General features: G+C 40.0%; 1 protein-coding gene across 3 annotated transcripts in view; it reads right to left on the minus strand.

Annotated features, from left to right (window-relative positions):
- The window catches only part of LOC140229433 (uncharacterized), a 60,346-nt gene extending 45,005 nt beyond the window's left edge, over window positions 1–15,341 (minus strand). For 2 of the 3 annotated variants that reach the window (XM_072309683.1, XM_072309682.1), the window contains exons 1-7: window positions 14,884–15,341; window positions 8,615–8,685; window positions 7,344–7,534; window positions 4,872–5,064; window positions 3,614–3,997; window positions 2,688–2,834; window positions 1,544–2,017 (exon numbers count right to left, since the gene is read on the minus strand). In XM_072309683.1, coding sequence (XP_072165784.1) covers window positions 1,544–2,017; window positions 2,688–2,834; window positions 3,614–3,997; window positions 4,872–5,064; window positions 7,344–7,534; window positions 8,615–8,685; window positions 14,884–15,037 — 1,614 coding nt within the window. In that variant the 5' untranslated portion in view covers window positions 15,038–15,341. The remainder of the gene's footprint in view (window positions 1–1,543; window positions 2,018–2,687; window positions 2,835–3,613; window positions 3,998–4,871; window positions 5,065–7,343; window positions 7,535–8,614; window positions 8,686–14,883) is intronic. The other variant, XM_072309684.1, reaches the window with a different exon arrangement.
- Between the last annotated feature and the right edge of the window lie 3,504 nt (window positions 15,342–18,845).

Genomic DNA, 18,845 nt, shown 5'->3' on the forward strand with positions numbered 1-18,845 from the left:
ACAATGGGTGATGATTTCAGCAACTATGCATATACTGTATATACCATATATTTAGCAAGTCAACATTTTTGCGAATCAGGACTTCCCAATGATTTCACAAGCAGTTAAATTCGCGATTGTGGAGTACTGTACTGAACAGAGACATGTATACCTGTGCGTCACATTCATATCAGGATTACAGTTATTATTTTCGCATGTCTTTAATTTCGCGAATAGCACCTGACTCGCGAAATTTGCGAAAACAAAAACCTTGCAAAATATTTGGGGTATACAGTATATGCATGATGATGAGCAGAGATAGTAACTGGGTTGGTAGTCTAAGGAATTTTCATTGTCTGCATCACAAGAATTTTTCATTGTCCAATTTTCTTAATGTGCATAAATACTTTGGCAGCTTAATACTCAGGGGTGGATCCAGGAATTCCGTTAAGAGGGGGCACCTTTACAAAATTAAATGGGGGTGCACGCACCCCCCCCCCTTTTTTTTTCTTTCTATTTCTTGATTTAACAAAAATTAAAGAGGGGGCGTACGCCCGGTGCATCCCTACCTGGATCCGCCTCTGATACTGCTACTCTAAACCTTACAGTCAGAGATGCTTGGGATTACGTAGCACATGGTAAGTAAGATTTTCCAGAATTAATGGGTTTAGTGAGGAGGGTAGCTGAAAGTTAGTGCATCCAATATCACAATCTTAATATATGTGCTTGACTGACTATTATGCTGTGAGAGAATAGAGCGTTAAGTCAGAGGGGATGTAGTGATGCGAGTTCACTCCGTGAAGCACACAGCAAATCGTGAAGACATTCATTAATGAGAATCATGTCCTACCTTTCAGTGTACAATATATTTATCTTTACTGCGCAGCTTCCTGTAGGGAGAGGTGTGAATATTTCATTGGATGAAATATAAATAGAATGAATGCTCCTAGCATCCGAGATATAAATAGAATTAATGCTTCTAGCGTCTCAAAATCAAAATGTGTAATATTCTGAAACATGGTCCAAACATATTCTGAACATGGAGCATAATCATTATGCTGAACTGTTTCTGTTGGTTATGAAAATTTTCAATCAAAGTGCAGTATCACACACGAGAGATGTCAAAAAGTATGACTTTGTGAGGTTATTGCACTTGTACAATAATCTCAACAAAGTTTGTGTCCAAAAACTGTGTATTATTGATGTACAATTCTTAATGTGGAATTCATAGCCTTTCACACTGGATGTGGAAAATGAACCTATGCCTCTGTTGTTTTGTCATATGACCAGTACATCAGTGTGATGTACTTGCAATTGTAGTGTGTGATCAGGTAATCATTGTAAATGTGGCTTTATTCAGAGAATTTTATAGTAAGGTCACATGATCAGTAACTTTAGGTCATATGATGTTGTTTTTTGGTATGGCAACAAATGAGAACTTTTGACAATGTTTCATAGTAAAGTGATATGGTTTCATAAATCTTAGAATGGGGTGTACAGATAGCATGCATTCCACTGCTTGGACAAGGAGGAAAAACTTGAACACTGAGAATGTCTAGCTTACCTGTCCTTGTGTGTCTTCTGCTGTTTGTTCTGCTGCCTGCTCCGCTGCCTTAGGCTCTTCTTCCTTTGGTGCCTCCTCCTGTGGTGCATCTTCCTTTGGTGCTTCTTCCGCTGGTGCCTCTCCCTCACCAGTCGGTGCATCCCCGTCAGCCTTGGGGGCTTCCTCTGCTGGTGCCTGGTCCGAGCCCTCCGCTGGTGGGGCATCAGCCTCAGCCTGCTGGGCGGCTGGCTCTGCCTCTGCCTCTGCAGCGGGCGCCGCTGGTTCCGCCTCTGCCTCTTTCGGCGCCTCTCCCTCAGCCTGCGGCGTCTCTTCCTCTGCCTTTGGCTCTTCTGCCGTTGCAGCTGGGGCTTCTGCCTCTCCGGTGGGTGCTTCGCCAGGAGCTGGGGTGGCGTCACCAGCGGGTGCTGCCTGGTCTCCGCCAACAGACCCTGCCTCTGATTTGCTCTCCTTCATTTGTTTTCTAGCCATCATTCCCTGAGGAGAACAAGTTTGATGCAAACCACAGTAAGTTTACGAGGAAATCCCTGGATAACTTAGTTAGGCACTGCACCTGTCCTTCTGATACAGTGTATTTTAATTACAAGTTGATTACATTTGCATTACAGGTATTCTTCTGCAGCAGGATTACTCCACTGCTTTTCCCCACGAAAGATTTAAGCAGGAAGCGTTTTGGTCATTAATACAATCAAATTTCAACTGATGTTGTGCCATGTAAAAGCTATTTGTATATATACTGAACTTATAACTTATAATTTATGTGTTACTTCACATTGTCATGGATGTTGTCAACACATCACTGTATGATTTGTGTGGTAACTTAATAAATGAAATGAAATGAAATACCTTTAGATATTATGCACTGAGGGTATGGTGGGTTTTTTTTTTTTTCCTCATTAGCTGTCTCACTTTTGTATGGGTTGGTAGAGACGTCTGAAAGTGTGCATATGCTGCTTGTACGCTGCTTATATTGCAATATGACCCTTTATGAATAGTATCTGCAAATTATGGTAGGTTATGACCTCTAAGCCATGATGTAGAAAATTCTGAAAGCAACACAGACTTGGCACAGAAACTCTACATGTAGCTTTCCACAGGGAAACGCGTTGAGCAATGGTTGCATGAAAGTTTGAATCGTAATGCTCACCTTGAAACCAGCTTGAATCTTGACAGCAGCATCCTTGACCTCAGGGTCATCTAAGTCGATGTCGACGACCTCCTCATCCTCAGCTTTCTTGGTCTCTTCAGCGGCAGGAGCTGCCTCCTCTGCTTGAGCCTCCTCTGCCTTGGGGGCCTGAAACAGAACAAAAGGTAAGACCATTGAGATGAGCTCATTTACCCCTCATTCAGATATCCACATTTTCTGGCCAAACTTGTTACTTTGCGAGGGATACTACATATTGTTCATTCTGTCACCGTGGATTTCTCCACTGCAAATCTAACCCCTTGCAACTGATTGACAAGTTGTCCTACATTGACGTAGACAAGCACCAATTATTCAGTGTTTTAGTGGGTACCATGATTACACAAAAAGAATAAATAAATAATGGGCATGAATCTAACCCCTGTCGAAATAATATTTGTGGAAATATATGTGGGTATCTGATCCTTGTACTTACTCTTTGGTTAATTGGAAAACCACTTTCTTTCTCACAAAGTACATAAGAAGGGATGCCAAACTTGTTCACAGCATTGTGCCACTCTGTGGGCTGAAACTGCATTTTTTTTTTTTTTTTTTTTTTTTTTGTGGCAGAACAGTATTTTCACCTTTTTTGCAATAGACATGTACAGTCCAGACATTTACGAAAAGAGTATTTTTCATGAAATCTGTAGTATGTTCCGCAAAAACCAGTCTACGATACTACTAAAAGTAGCAGTCAGTATCATCTCTGCATACGACATGTAGCTAAGCAACAAGCAGTTGGGCTTACGCATACCTTGGCTGTTTCCCTTTGTCTCAGCCTTGACTGGATTTGTAGAAAAGTTTTGCAAAAAAAAAGAAAAAAGTAACAGGTGGCATCTCTGCCTAGGACATTTATCTAAGAACAAGCAGTTGGGCCTAAATACACATACCTCGGCTGCCTCCGTTGTCTCAGCCTCAGCTGGTTTTGCTTCCGCCTCCGGCGCTGCCTCGGCCTCTGGTGCTGCCGCCTCCCCAGACTCAGCAGGAGCTGCCGGCGTCTCCTCGCCGTCTTCTTTCTTGTCCTTGGCGCTCTTTCGTGCCATCATGCCCTTGAAGCCAGCCTGGATCTTTATGGCAGCCTTCTCCACCTCGGGATCTTCGAGATCAATGTCGACCTCCTCCTCCTCGCCATCCTTGGCCTGAGACTCCGACGCCTCTGCTGGCGCCGCTGCCGGTGCCTCCGGTGCTGTGTCTTCTGGCTTTGTCGTTGTTTCTTGTGGTGCAGCCTCTGCGCCACCTTCTCCAGCTTGGCTCGGTTCTGCAGGTTCTGACGCCTGGACAGGACACGCAGTAATTAGAATGACAATGACATGAATTGCCATCTAACTCAAAGCACCCCCAAAGAACACACTCTGTGGAGGATTTTGCACGCAAAGTATTGATCCATCCCTGTGGCACATTACCATATGTAGCGAGTTGTATGGATTACCAGTAACAAGGAGGCATTTTCAGAAAGTGAGGAGAAAAGAGAGCTTTGCTTATGATGCAACATGTCAAATGCACTGCTTTAATTGTTTTGCCAATAGCTACACTGCCCTACTTTGGCAAAAGGAAGCAAGTGACATACCATCCGAATTTGAGTTATTGATGTTTTCATAATTCACATAAGGAGCTCTTCTTCCAGGCCAAATTTCATGCAGAGACACTCATCCTACTAAGAGATATGTTAGATAAGACATCATGATAGTCCATTGACGTCAGTGTAAATGACAGACACATTTTGCTCTTTTACAAGAAATGTCACTTTTGTCACTTGCTTCCTTTTGCCAAAGTAGGGCAGTACAGTTTTCCTGTTTCATTGTCAAATTTGGATAACTTTTCTAGGAGAGCTGATAAATGACCCTTTACCTGAAAAATATCAAGCCCTCTATTTCCTTTTGCTTTGAGCAACTACATTTCTTTTCAGGGCACCAACATTTCAAATTCAGAGAATTTAATGGCCTGAATGGGCCACTAGAGAAAAACATTAGCGCTGAGCCCTGCATAACAACACAATTTTTTTAAAACAAAATTTGGCCCTTGTTTGCCACATTTTCAAAGACATTCAATGGGTTTACATCCAGACTCATTCACAAAAATGCATGCATGTCACTCAAGACAGGGTGAAGTAATCCCATTGGTATTGTCACTTCATCACAAATCACTCACTTGTGTGGTACTGGCACTCTTCACTGACATGTCTTTTCTCGTCTTGAAGCCCTTGAATGTGGACTGAATTTTGACCGCTGCCTTTTCCACCTCTGGGTCGGTGAGGTCAATGTCTATTTCTTCTTCCTCTTGTGGCTCCGAGGGCGGCTGTGCTGCCCCTTCGGCCTCTCCTGTACCTTCTCCTTGACTCTCCCTGAGGTCAGGAAGGGGAGGGGGAAGAGTGTCAAAAAACACAAAGTACATGTATTGTTTGTTCTCAAATAGTTCAAGTAGTTCAATAGTTCATACAAAGACATGAGCAATTAGGATTGCTTCACAGAAAATGAGTTTAGCATTGTTTTCAATGGATTCACAGTGTACTATGTTCAAAAAAGCATCGCTGGTTGCAAAAACTGACAAAGAATAATACAGGTGGGTTCTTGTACATTTGTGTCTTCATAAAGCTTTAGTAAAGCCAAACAATTTCATTAAACATGGCTAAATACTCATAATGTCATGTAAGCAATTTTTTCTGTTGTTTTGCCTTTCTATAAATGCCATGAATATTGTTTAAACATGGTGGTCATTCAACTTTTCATTATTCCCCTGTGGCATTATTATCTTGGGAAAATCATATATTCATTTTTTTATTTTTTTTATTTTTTTTTTTTTTTGGGGGGGGGGGTTCTTAGATCAAGGTACATTGTACATGTAGCAACACTTCCAGCAACTTAAGGGGAGTGACTTTACAGGAAATTGATATGGATCCGTTGCGGCAACTGTGCAATTATTCAGGTCATGTCCTCAGAGATGTTGAGGCAATGCCCCCATAGAGCATTAAATGGCTTTTCCCTGGTCCATATTATGATGCCGCAGGGGGAAACCTGCCCACGCATATATACTTTCTGTGGTCTGTAGGCTTAGTGTCACATGTTGTCCCCAAAACCTGTGCTCAAAAGTGAGAACACCAAACCTCTACAGTGCAAATGCAACAGAGTGTCAGTCAGCCAAAGCATGGGGAAGGGGGGAAGGGGAGGGCAGGAAAGGGGATGGGGCAAGGGAGGGGAGGGGAGGGGAGGGGAGGGGAGAGGAAAGGGAGGGGAGAGGAAAGGGAGAGGGAAGGGAGGGAGAAGGGAGGGGGAAGGAAGGGGGAGGGGAGGGAAGGGAGGGGAGGGGATAGGGAAGGGAGGGGGAGGGGAGGGGAAGGGAGGGTGAGGGGAGGGGGAAGGGAGGGGAAGGGAGGGAGAGGGGAAGGAAGGGAGGGGAAGGGAGGGGGAGGGGAAGGGAGGGGAGGGGAAGGGAGGGGGAGGGAGGGGGAGGGAGGGGGAGGGGAAGGGAGGGAATGGGAGGGGGAGGGGAAGGGAGGGGGAAGGGAGGGAGAGGGGGAGGGAGAGGGGGAGGGAGAGGGGGAGGGGAGGGGGAAGGGAGGGAGAGGGGAAGGGAGGGGAGGGGAGGGAGGGGGAGGGGAGGGGAAGGGAAGGGAGGGGATAGGGAAGGGAGAGGAGGGGAAGGGAGGGGGAGGGGATAGGCAGGGAGGGGAAAGGGAGGTGGAGGGGAGGGAAAGGGGAGGGGGAGAGGGGAAGGGGAGGGGAGAAGGGTAAGGGAGGGGGAGGCAAGATGGGTGCTACTGAATACTACTTAGGTGCATGCAAACTTTGGGCAAGCAACATCAAAACAATTGTGCCGAACCAAACTGAACTTCAAAGCAAACTAAACTTAAAATGCAAACTATAACTACAGCTTAAAGTGACACATCAACACCATGCAGGAAAGGCATATTTACAGTGTATGCTTCAATGCAAACAAGCTGGCAGAGGCATGTACGTGTACTGCACTATACAACGTTCATCTTCTCACTGACTTTCTGACTGCAAACTTGTTGTCATATCAACACCCTGTCCTTTCTGCTTTAACTGACCTGCCTGATTCGAGCTTCCTGATTAATTTCAGCTTTTATATTCACCATTTATACTTTCTGGTTTTACTTTTGACTACATATGTATTTTTGTACTGGTTGGGCCTACGGTGGATGAATGACAGAAAACGATCCCTGCAGTACTTACAGTTCTTCATCACGTTAATAACATTTCCTCTAATGCATATGTTGCTGGGAGAAGATAAGAAACCAGTAATATTGGCAAAGAAAACTTGAATATTGCTTACATTTTCGTAATGGTGACCAATTCCATTTTACAACCAATGAAAATATCACTTCAAAAAGAAGTCCTGAAAATATCTTATACAGCATCCTGCAACACAAAACTCCTATGATCACTTGTCGACTGGCCAAAGCAATAAAACAATAGGCCTTGATAGTGAATTTTGAGTGGACAATGAAAAAAACAAAAACAAAGATGACAATAACAACAACGAAAAGATGATTTTGGCATGCAATCACATTTAGAGTTTTGTGCCACAGGATGCTTTCAGCGATCAATATACGAGCAGGTATTAAAGGAGAACTTCAAACCGGAAAACGTGTGTTAGACGCACTTCAATGCATGAACACGCTTGCGAGCCTCATACCCGCGGTACACGGACTGGATTTTGACGGCGGCATCTTCCGGTGAGGGTTTGGTCTCCTCCTCTAATGCCTCCCTGGACTGGTGACCTCTGACGGCTGACTGGATCTTGACCGCGGCTTCTTGCTGCTGGGGGTCACTGACATCTCCTATGTTACCACTCTGAAACACAAAGAAGGCAGTGTGCGGTAAAGTGAGGGGGAAATTAAAGGGTTTCTCCATCCCATCTGCTCACATGCACTTAAATATCATACTGCATGCTACTAACTTTGTAATGAATATCATGAGATATTAATGGAATTCAAATAATTGATATTAAAAAATATTATTTTTGTTATCGCTGCAGTCATGTCAGTCTTTCTTCTCGTAAATAAAGATACTTTGAAATGATGCAGGGATCAACACAGGTGGAGGCCCAGGCCACTAAAACTTGATGCCGGGCCACCAAACTAAAAATGTTATCGGGCAACTAGAATTCAAAATGAATTTTTACATTCCTTTCATTTGGGCCCACTGCATCTTTCTCTTGGGCCACCCAAATTTGAAATTCAAAGATTTTACTGGCCCAAGCAGGCCACCACATAAAAAAAGTTAGTATCGAATCCTGTAACATTTGATACGAGAATTACAAAAGTTATCATGTCATTTACATTACACTATCTATATTGTGATCATTAGTGAGCGGTCGTAGTTGTAGTAGTCCTTGTTAGTCATTATCCTAACAATATGAATGTGATTGTTTATCTCTTTCTTTATCAATATCATCACAAGAATAGAGTAAACTGTTACACTGCAGCTTCACTTTCTGATACTGCACTAAAATGTCCATGATTAGATCATTGTACAAGTTTGCCGAGTGTTTGTTTGAGCACCATACGTGGATAACTCTAATGGAACTTGCTAAGAAATACAAAGAATATACCTTACACCTGTAGGTACAACTAGAAACAGTACAAAAACCTTGAACAAGGCTCTTGACACTGTGGTGTATGTGTCGCCCTGATCCCAGGCTCTTAGCCCTACCCATTCTGAGGTCTCGTGACCGAGGTAGGCTATTTTGAGGTGCCAACAGGAAGCCAAATTATTACTGGCATGCAACGACTGAAATTGTTTGCTGTTGATTTTCTTTAATACAGGTGTATGTTCTTCGAGAGATTAGCATTTTGTTAATGATTTTCAAACTGTTTATTTTCAAGGCTAATTCTCCTTCATTCATGGGGGGTGGGGGGAACTGTTGCTTACCTGGAAGGCTTTGTTGTTGTAGTAGCGGTCTTCATGCTTAGCACCAATCTCTGCAGGATCAATACCATCCCCTGTACAGTGGCAGAGAGACAGGATAATCAAATTTTATCAAATGTGCAACTCAAGGTTGTATCTGTTCAAACATACGACAAAATTACACTCATGAAAATAGGATATGTAATATGAATTCAACATTGTCAACCATCACTGACACACCCTTGGCTGTATCAAGTTAAGGGGAAAGTTCCTCTTGATTTCAGCAGGTCTGCTTTTGTTGAAGAAACCTTAATATTTTCATTATACGCAAAGCTAAAATGATTCACAGCTTTTTAAGCAATAGATATCTTCACAGGATATTTTGGGAATGCAATGTAAAAAAAAAAATTGCCTGAAGCTGAGAATGAAGCTATTATTTCATCAAAAAGTTTTGTTTTCCATCATTGTCTTTAGTAGATCAAGTATGATTTCTACAATTACAGTTAGGATCGTATTCTTTCTTAACCCCCTCAAATAGTTTGCAGATTGCGGCTACTACATTATTTAAAATAATCTCCAGATGACATTCAGAACTTCAGAGCTGTACGTGCCTTCTTTCAGTCATCCCGAAATGGCTATCTATACATCAAATACATTGTATCCACTGCAGCTTACCGGGCTTTAAATCTGATGTAATAATTTTACATAGGACCTAGCAAATAGGATATCTCCCACTTCTGAGTTTCCTCACAATTTCTTTAGCCTACTCTCTCAGATTTTGCACTTCCCGATAACATGGCCCACCAGGATCATTTACACACTTAATTCAACAGCAGCATCAAACATTGCTTTAATGACTCTTCATGCGAGTCAGGAATTAAGATAAAATATCAGCCGTGACCCTTTCCCCCGAGAGACTTATATCTGAGACGAATGGGATTTCACGCTAATCCATGTCAGACAAGGCAAATGATGCAGAGGGGAAGAGCTCGATACCGCACAGTTTTGAACAAGGCAGGAAGTGCAACAAAATCTGATTTATGAGTCAATTATCTGCAAGCACAAAATTTCACATTGCAGCGCTCCCATCCCTCATAAAAATTATAAAATGAAATGTCACAAGATTTGGAAAGTCTCACATTCTAAAAAATGTTGCATTTACAGTATCAGTACCTGAAATCAACAACAACAACAATAAAAACTTGGCATCATGTGGCTAAAGTGATTTTTCTTCAATTTGCACTCTGGAAAGAGCAACATTTTTTTTTTCTTTCACATAAACATAATGAAACAGATTTCCTTTTATTCAAATTCATGAAATTCTTCCGTCGAGATGTTTTCATTGCAACTGATTGACAAGTTGCCCTACATCGACGTAAATAAGCACTGAATTGATCAGTGTTTTAGTAGTAGCCATGATAAAAATCTCATGGGCGTACATACTCGCGCAGGAGTATGTACGCCCATGATTTTTATCATGGCTACTACTAAAACACTGATCAATTCAGTGCTTATTTACGTCGATGTAGGGCAACTTGTCAATCAGTTGCAAAGATTTCCTTTTTATTCAAGGCAACAAGACCAGGCAAGAGAATATTGCTTGATCAGACTGCCGAGAATTTGTGGTTAACTCTCTAAATAATCCTTACAGTGCTTTGTTCACCAACAAGCACACACATTAACTTTCTTTTTTATTTATATACACATTAACTTTCTTTGCTGATTGGCACAGAAGTCTGGAATCTACTAGTATATTGTCAATTGATAAAGATTTCCTCATCCCCTTAATCCTTAATGTGTCACCATGACATTTCTGTTGGACTGAGGCATATTACAACACCCGAGTCAACTTGCTAACTTACATTCATGTTAACGATGTATATTGGGTCACTGAATGCTGATGAAAATGCTTTGAAACATTAAGTTAAACTACATAAACTGTATTGCAACTGCCTCTAGAGGCACTTTAAAGGTAAACTGTAACTCCAAGCCTCAATTTGGTAAAAATTTACTATTCTTTATAATGGTATGAACTTCATATAAATTCGCATTCCTAGATCTACTAAATATTGTTTGATATTTTATTGATACCTAACAGCTTACAAATTTGCTTATGAATAATTCGATTCCAGGAACAATGTAATAGGTAGAACATGGTTATTCGCATGTTACATAATTGTAAACAAATCATGGAGAAATGGAAGAGTGGCCTTGCAAGTTGGTGATCCGTATACACACAAATCCTGCTGGGTCCAAATTACCTGAAAGTGATCTTTCTGTTGAACACCCACATTTGCTATTAAAAGAAAGGTTGACCCTACCCGAAACTGTGGTTTTTTTTTTTTTTCCTCAGAGGCCTAAAAAATAAGAAAAAAAAAACAAAAAAAAAACTTAGATATTACAAGTGAGTGTTATGATACTAAATACTCAGATCGAATTCACATGGGCTTCCAACAAGTTTAGTTTTAGATGATCGATACAGTCCATTTGTGTTTGAGGGTATAGAATTCCTTCTTAAGAGTCTACATTGTGTGGCAGTGAATTCAATGGTGTGTAGTATGTTCTTAATAATGGCAACATCTATAAAAATGTGATCTCAGAGCACTTGAGCGGAACATCACAAAACAACATTTTATGGAAACTTAGCATCTTTGAAGATTTGACAGAAATTCCTCAGTAATTTCCAACTATTTGAGCCATTTCACATTGTCTGAATCTGTTATTTCTTAATTATAATGTAATTTTGTAATATACTTAAATATGACCTACAATTCATGTATCAAAGTTAAAACCTCAACTAATTTTTACAGTTACAGTACCTACTGTAGATCAAAGAACTTAGAACAAATGTGCACATAATTCATCCATTACTACAACATCTATGTATCATGTACATTGTACATGTACATTGTACATACAACATGTACAGTATGTAAATACCAAGCATTGATCTTGACTACTTTCAGTACAGCAGTAGCATTCAAGAACACAGAAAATATATTTGAAATAAATGTGGATTTTACTTTAATCAAATAAGATTTTTTTTTAATGACCAAAAAAAAAATAAAAAAATCAGCATGGTATTATAAGATTCCTGTGAAAAGATAATCATGATTTTTTTACAGATCAACTGATTTTCTTTGCAATATGGAGATCAATACCAAAGGGTCGTGAAATGGGAATTGCTGAAATTTATATTGACCTTTTGTATTTAAGATTCAAACTATCAGATAATTTGGTCTAGATCCATGTTCTACTGCTGATTTTTCTACATGTTTGTGTTCCTACTTTGGCATTGTGCCTATTTCAAAATGTCATACCAACACTTGACCAGAGATGAGTTGTGATTATGGTACTGTACACTAGGTTATAAATTACAACATGTAGGTCAGGACTGATAAATCTGAAACCCCTGTGTATTAATGTTTTCCACAGTTTGGATTTTTTTTTCAGCCTGAGGAGGTGTGAGTCACCTGAGGAGGTGTGTGTCACAAGATTTGATGTCACACTGAAGGAAAAATAGTTTCTAGATCACGTTTTTTAATTAAAGCTTTTACAGTATAATGATTAGTTAATCATCTAACTGCTTATCTACAGCCCCATACAGAAAACAAAACAAAACAATGTTATCGAAGAGTTGCTCCCTTCTGTAAGTACTGATGAATTACATCACATGACACGCTTATGAATACAAGCCTCAAGTGGCAGCATATTACAAATATTGATCATCTTTACCAGATCTACTAGAAAAATACTGTAGATGTACACATCCAGGTTTTGGTGAAATGCTGTATTCTCAAGTGCGCAGTTTGTGTAATGAAGCAGATTATATTGATTACAGTTGTAGTTTGATCAAGTTGATCAAGATAACTTTAATTTTTGTACTACGTATGTGAGATTTATGCAGAATTCTAAAACACTTTTGCATACAATAATGGTCTGATTTGCATATTTTATTGTATTATGTTTTAAAAAATATGATTCAGCAGCACAAGTGAGAAGAATGCAGCTGTTTATTTTTGTTTTAATAAATACTTGTTTTGTTATCAAAACAATGCTGATGTTGAATGAAATTCAAATGAAGAACATCTTTAGTATGTCACAGTCGCTACTGTACAGTAACAGTCCAACCTGTAAGTACTTTGTATACAGTAGGTGTAGAGTGTGCATCAGGAATACTAATTTAATCAGCACATAATACCATATGTAAATGTTGTACAGCTGTAGTAGGGTATCCTATCTGCAATGTTTGGGTTTCTCATGAATGAAAAGAATGATACTGGTATTTCATTTCTTGAAGCATGAAGCACTTCTTTTCAATTGCATGCACAGTAGTGATGTCCTTGGAACTAACAATTAATTTTTGACTTTCCAGGAAAATCCTCAAAAGTGTTGTAGACAGTCTGCAGAAAACCACTCTGGTTGCTGTTCATACAATTGTAACTGCACACCTTATGAGAACAAAATATCAATATGGGAATTAGTCTACAGTGCACACACTAGTTGTACACATCTACACTTGTACTGGGATAATCTATCATAAAGTCAACTGCTACTGAGCTGGCATTCCTAATTAGTCTTAATCCTCTCATTAGTCATGGATCAAATCAAAACTTATTGAAGGATCAAAATACCAAGCTAAGGCCAAGTAAAAAAAAAAAAACAAAAAAAAAAACAAAAAAAAAACAAAAAAACAAAAAAAAAACAAAACCCTAGTTTCTCATCCAGATTTTTTCAGAGAGTGGTGATGCAGGAAGTATGGTTGGGTGTCCAACATATTGACACCCAAATGTTTATCAATCAGGCCCTACAATTGTACTTAAAATATCTTACAATTTGCCTGAAATTTTACTCACATGTCAATACTCTGAATTTACAAGTGCACATTGAAAATGCAATTTTGCAGTACTTGCTCCAAGATAAACTGATTGAAATTCAATTTCAGCTAGCTCAGTGATGTCAGACTGAGTGAACTTATGATTAGTGTGCTACCCTAGATCTAACAGACCTAACCCCAGTGCAGGGCGCTTGGGTCGCTGGTGCAGTTACCCTAGATAATAATAAGAATAACTTTTGAATGACACAAATTTATGTAGACGGGCTAATCGTAATGACCATTTGGACTGGCCATTAACGTTAGACTCATTCTAACTGTCCTAGATTTTAATAATCCAATCCAATCCAATGATAGATTTCTCTAGAGACAGACTGGTCACAGAGATGTTCACCCATGCCATGTTAATTAAAGAACAGGCAACTTTCAAACAGTGCTCAAATTTTTTTATTTACCGTAGTTATGGGTAAACTCGCCTAGCGGGTAAACTCGGCCCCCAGCACGCGCATTACAAGTGGCCAAGTTTTCAAGCTAGGCCGAGTTTACCCGTAACTATGGTAGCTTGTTTAGTCAAGACAGCTATCCGGTCCAGCTACCTAACGTCCCAACGTTTAGTAGGCCTAGACAATTATTTTTTTCTAATCTTACACATAGGCTGCCTTTTTCACAGTTCTGGTCGAGGTGAGGATTTAGCTTTTAACGTTTTGCGAGATATTCAGAAACCACTCTATGCCTATGAGATGTCAAAGAGCATACAGTTCTAAGGGGTATCAAAAGTTTAGACTCTATTCGATGAAAATCGGTTTTGAAATGGCCGAGATATCCAAAAACAAGGTGAAACAAAGAGATCCTAATAAAGTTGTAGCATGTCGCCTTTTAATATCATTAGCACTTTTTTGGATATCTCAGCCATTTGAAAACCAATTTTCATCAAATAAACGTTGAATCCTTCTTAAAATTACATGCTATTTCACATTTCATAAGAGGCTTTTCATTATCTCACTTAGGAATGTTCAAAACATGAATCCCCACCTCAACCAGTAATTTTACTGTAGGACCTACAGTCCCTTTATTCGGCTTTAAAGTCAATACAGAGCCAGAGGACAGAGATGTCAGTTACTGGTTGACACACACGACATACACTGTAAAATTTACTCGTAGATAGAATTTCTAGTTAGAGAGGGTTCTATATCTACACAGTCACACAAATGTAACATTTTTTATGTTACACTGTTACTGTTAAATTTACATTTATTTTTAATACTGTTAGACTGTTACATTTAATATTATTGAAACTTAGTTAATTTAGCCTAGATTCTACACTGAATAGTCACAACAATTGCAATGGCAATGTCAATGGTACCGTCCATGAAAACCACGATTAAAATTAAGGAACGAAAACAGTCAGTAACGTTTAATAGGCCTGCTGAGGCTAAACAGTTAGACCCTCTAAACTTACGTTCTCGCATTTTCAGCAGGTTATCAAAGTAGATTGCTGCAAAGGCGTAGATGTTGTCCGGTTGGTTTCTCAAGACCTCACGAGCTAAACCTTCCAAGAGGTTTTGGAAACCTCTTGGAACTCGTAACTTTGTGTTTGAAAATGGGACAGCCATGGCACTTGTTTGGCAACGGGGGACTAGCCGTCAGTCACTGCTGATGCTGTGTCGATCTCCCGATCAGACGTGTGTGTGGGTCAGCTTGCCTGTTTGTTTACAGTGAGTTAGGCACGAAAACACTTTCTTTACTCGTTCACCACCCGCTGATGCAATAATAAGGGTCTAGATTCGATCCTTTTCAACCTCACATCAGCTTGTCCCCCAAGCTTTAAGTTAAATTCTTCTTGATACGCCAACTCGTCGGTGTCGATGATACAGACACAGCTTTCACAGCTCACCGCTATAGCTTGCACAGCTTGTTTTGCTCGCGACTCTGATGCGATTGGCTTCTAATTCTCTTGCTATGCTGATATGCTTCCCATATGAAACCCACGCAAGCAAGCTCCGCTGGAGCTCGAGCACAATCGCATGTGAACGAAGCACGAACCAAAATACAGCGGCAGCCCGTCGTTAGGGAACTAGTGTCAAAGGTCAAAAGTGGTGCGCCATCTGCGGGCAAGTACTGCACGAGGCTATTTTTAAAGTGATAAGAATAAAAACAACAACAGAGCGATAATCTCGATTTCTTAGCTTTTCACGTATTTTTCGTACCAAAAGGAGGTTCAAGAGACCGAGTTCCAACAGCTGTACTATTCAAACAGCTGTCAGTTTTCTATGGATGCACAGAAGAATAAATTAGACAGATGCATTTGTGCGTTTGATGAACGCCGTCTTTCTGAGCAATCTAAACGCTAGAATAATGTCGGCTATATTTTGCTTGTTTACACTTTAAACATTAATGGTATAAATCAGCATTTTGAATGTTGTCAGTCCTTCAACGTTTTTGAAAATGATACATATACCATTTCTGAAGTGGTAGTTCAACATTTCGAGTGCAAAATTCAACATTTTAAATGACGTTTTTAAAACACCAAAGGTTTAGGAGTGTCCAATTTAAAATTTACAAAGTATTTTATTTACCATTTCATTTTTTTTTTTTAGTGTATGAAATGAAATGAAATAAAATAAAATTTCGATAAAATTTTAATGACAAAGCAAACAAAATCAAATCGCGTCAAGAAATAGGTGTGGAAATTAAACTCCGAGCTGTATGATGAGAAAGTATTTTAAAACTGTATACTCATGGGAATGCCGCGGATTATAGCATTTTTTTTTCCCGATTACTACTGACAAAAAGCTACAAGCTATAGCTTCTTTGCTCTTTGATTACTACACATTGCTGCATGACTTGGCCAATACTGCATGGAGATCCGGAGCTCATTATTCCGACTAAAACAGCGTACAACATACCCAAGTGACATTAGTATCCCCAACACAAACTTTGGGAAAGTACTGCCAATAGGCCCAGGGGTATAGTAACTAGCTGTTTCTGTAGGAAGCCGGATAATCAAAATAAAACACTCGGGATTTAGGATTGCTCTGTTTTGGATATCTCAGCCATTTCAAAACCAATTATTTTCATGAAATAAACGTTGAAACTCTTTTGTAATTACATGCTCTTTCATTTTTCATAAGAGGTTTATCACTATCTAAAAAAAAAAAGAGAGAGAGAGAGAAAAGAAATAAAATGGTAACTAGAGACCAGGGAGGTCTCAACCAAAACCATACGACCGCCCTGCATGGACCCTAACTTTCTTTACAGAGAAGTTGCGGTTCAAGGAAGGGCCCTGTGCCTGCTTGGAAGCTTGCAGCTCTGATGGGGACATACCCAGAGCGGACATCTAGCTAGGCCCTATAGCTATGCCAAGGAGCACTGGCAGGCGATGCTCCGGCCCCTGAAAGAGGTACTCCAATATTATTTTCTGTGAGTCACATAAAGTAAGATTTCGGTCTTCACAACACAAGTCCTGAATTTTAAAGTACTCATTTTTTTTTTTTTTTTACAGCTCTCAATCGGTCTTGACCTTTACCAGTGTTAACGTTCTAAAATAATGATAACGGTCCTACAGGTGGTTAGTTTGTACTAAAATACTTATATCATTATGAGGAAGTTTTTGTTACAAGTAAGTATGATTCATTGAAACTGCAACACTACTTCCACCTACAAAAGGACATGCAAGACTACAACAATTTGATGAGGAGGATACATCCAATTTTCACTGATTTTTATGTCAAAGAGGAATTTATCGGAACTTAAGATTTCTATACAGTTTAATGGAAAACTTGTCAGATTATGATTACAAAAGAAAAGGAGAATTTTCGAATTTTTAAATTAAGTTTTGCCAAGTAGACAAAAATGAAATATTTCTTATTTTAATGAAACTATGCACTTAATAAGAATGGTGAATAAATTCAATTGAATTGCATTGTTGATACATTACAAAAAATTGTTCGGATATCATTGCATTTTTGCATATTATTTTCAGCATTATTTTCAGCGGCTCTCATCTCAAAATTCTCAATAATGTAAAAATGGACACATGCACTTGTATAACTCTGTTTTCACATGAATTATAAATGAAGAGTTTGTTTGCAAAAACCGATAAGTCCATATTTGCCAAATGGAGATATTTGCTATTAAAGGTCTCTAATGGCTCTAGTTCAAAGAGATTTGAACTAGAGCAAAGAGATTTTTCTCCTCCCCACTGGGTGTGCTGGGGAAAATCTCTTTGCTCTTGTTTCAACCACCATCAGACGTTGAGGGCAGCAAACTCACTACCTTTTCGACAGACGTAAGATCGACATGACTGACAGCGCGCGGAACTCAAAAATATTATGAGTCCAAGGTAAAGATATTCCACGGGAAAAGTTGGAGTTGGGACGACTTCATGCTGATCTCTGCAAGACTGAACAGTTTGGCCAATTCTTACCCACTGAGGAATTCAATATCTAGGCACTCAAGTTGGTTTACCATCAGCTAGCAAGAGATTACGGCAGTGCCAGTAACACTATCATAGACTACAATAATGTGCAGTACAGTATCAGTGAGGCGCTAGGTCGATCGTCTACGACAGGGATCATACTATCAGACAGCGCAGAACTACCGGACCGCCGGCGTCGTACATGTAGGCTAGCTGCAGTGCTCAGCTCAGCCTCGGATCAGTCAGGGCACATCAGAGGACGTGACTGATGAGACAGGTATACATTGTAGGTAGAGTTCGAGTTTACTGCGACCAGCCCCATACGCATAGCGTAATTACGCTATGCGTATGGGGCTGCTGGTTGCAGTTTAAGTTCGAGTCTATGTCTAAAGTTAAATCTACGATAATCACGATAACTGAGTGCAATTCAGTCTGGGAAATCCGCTCATGAGGGGGGCTCCATCTCACAATTCACACGGCACTCTCCCCCTCATGTAACCGCAGCAGCAACCTCATACGGACAAATACGTACAGCGCCCCGCGACGGGGTTACCCCTCATGCATCATGAACTTTTTGTAGATGTCTAATGACTTAAATTAATGTAAAATTACCTATGGATGAGCACCTCTGTTCGTTAGTCTGGGGTACTCAAGAGGCCCCCTCCCTGCAGTGCTCATGAGGCCTCCTCTTCACTTCTCATCCATCTCACATCTGATATAGACCCTAGCCTGACCAGACCGCTGTGCTTCGCTGTGGCTTCGCGACAGCGGCTGCGTGTAGCTAATATACAGCCTGTAGACCCTAAATGGTCGCAAGTTCACACTGTGATTTTTTTGTTACACACACATGTCCACTCTCCATGATGAGAAGAAGAAAAAAAAATCAATTCATTTGTTTTGATTGAAACTCGATTTTTGTCAAAAACAAATATCTAACATTAGATTTTCTCATCATGTAGAGTGGACATGTGTGTGTAACAAAAAAATCACAGTGCGCACTTGCG

Source organism: Diadema setosum, chromosome 6, assembly GCF_964275005.1.
Source record: "Diadema setosum chromosome 6, eeDiaSeto1, whole genome shotgun sequence".
NCBI classification, from domain to species: domain Eukaryota; kingdom Metazoa; phylum Echinodermata; class Echinoidea; order Diadematoida; family Diadematidae; genus Diadema; species Diadema setosum.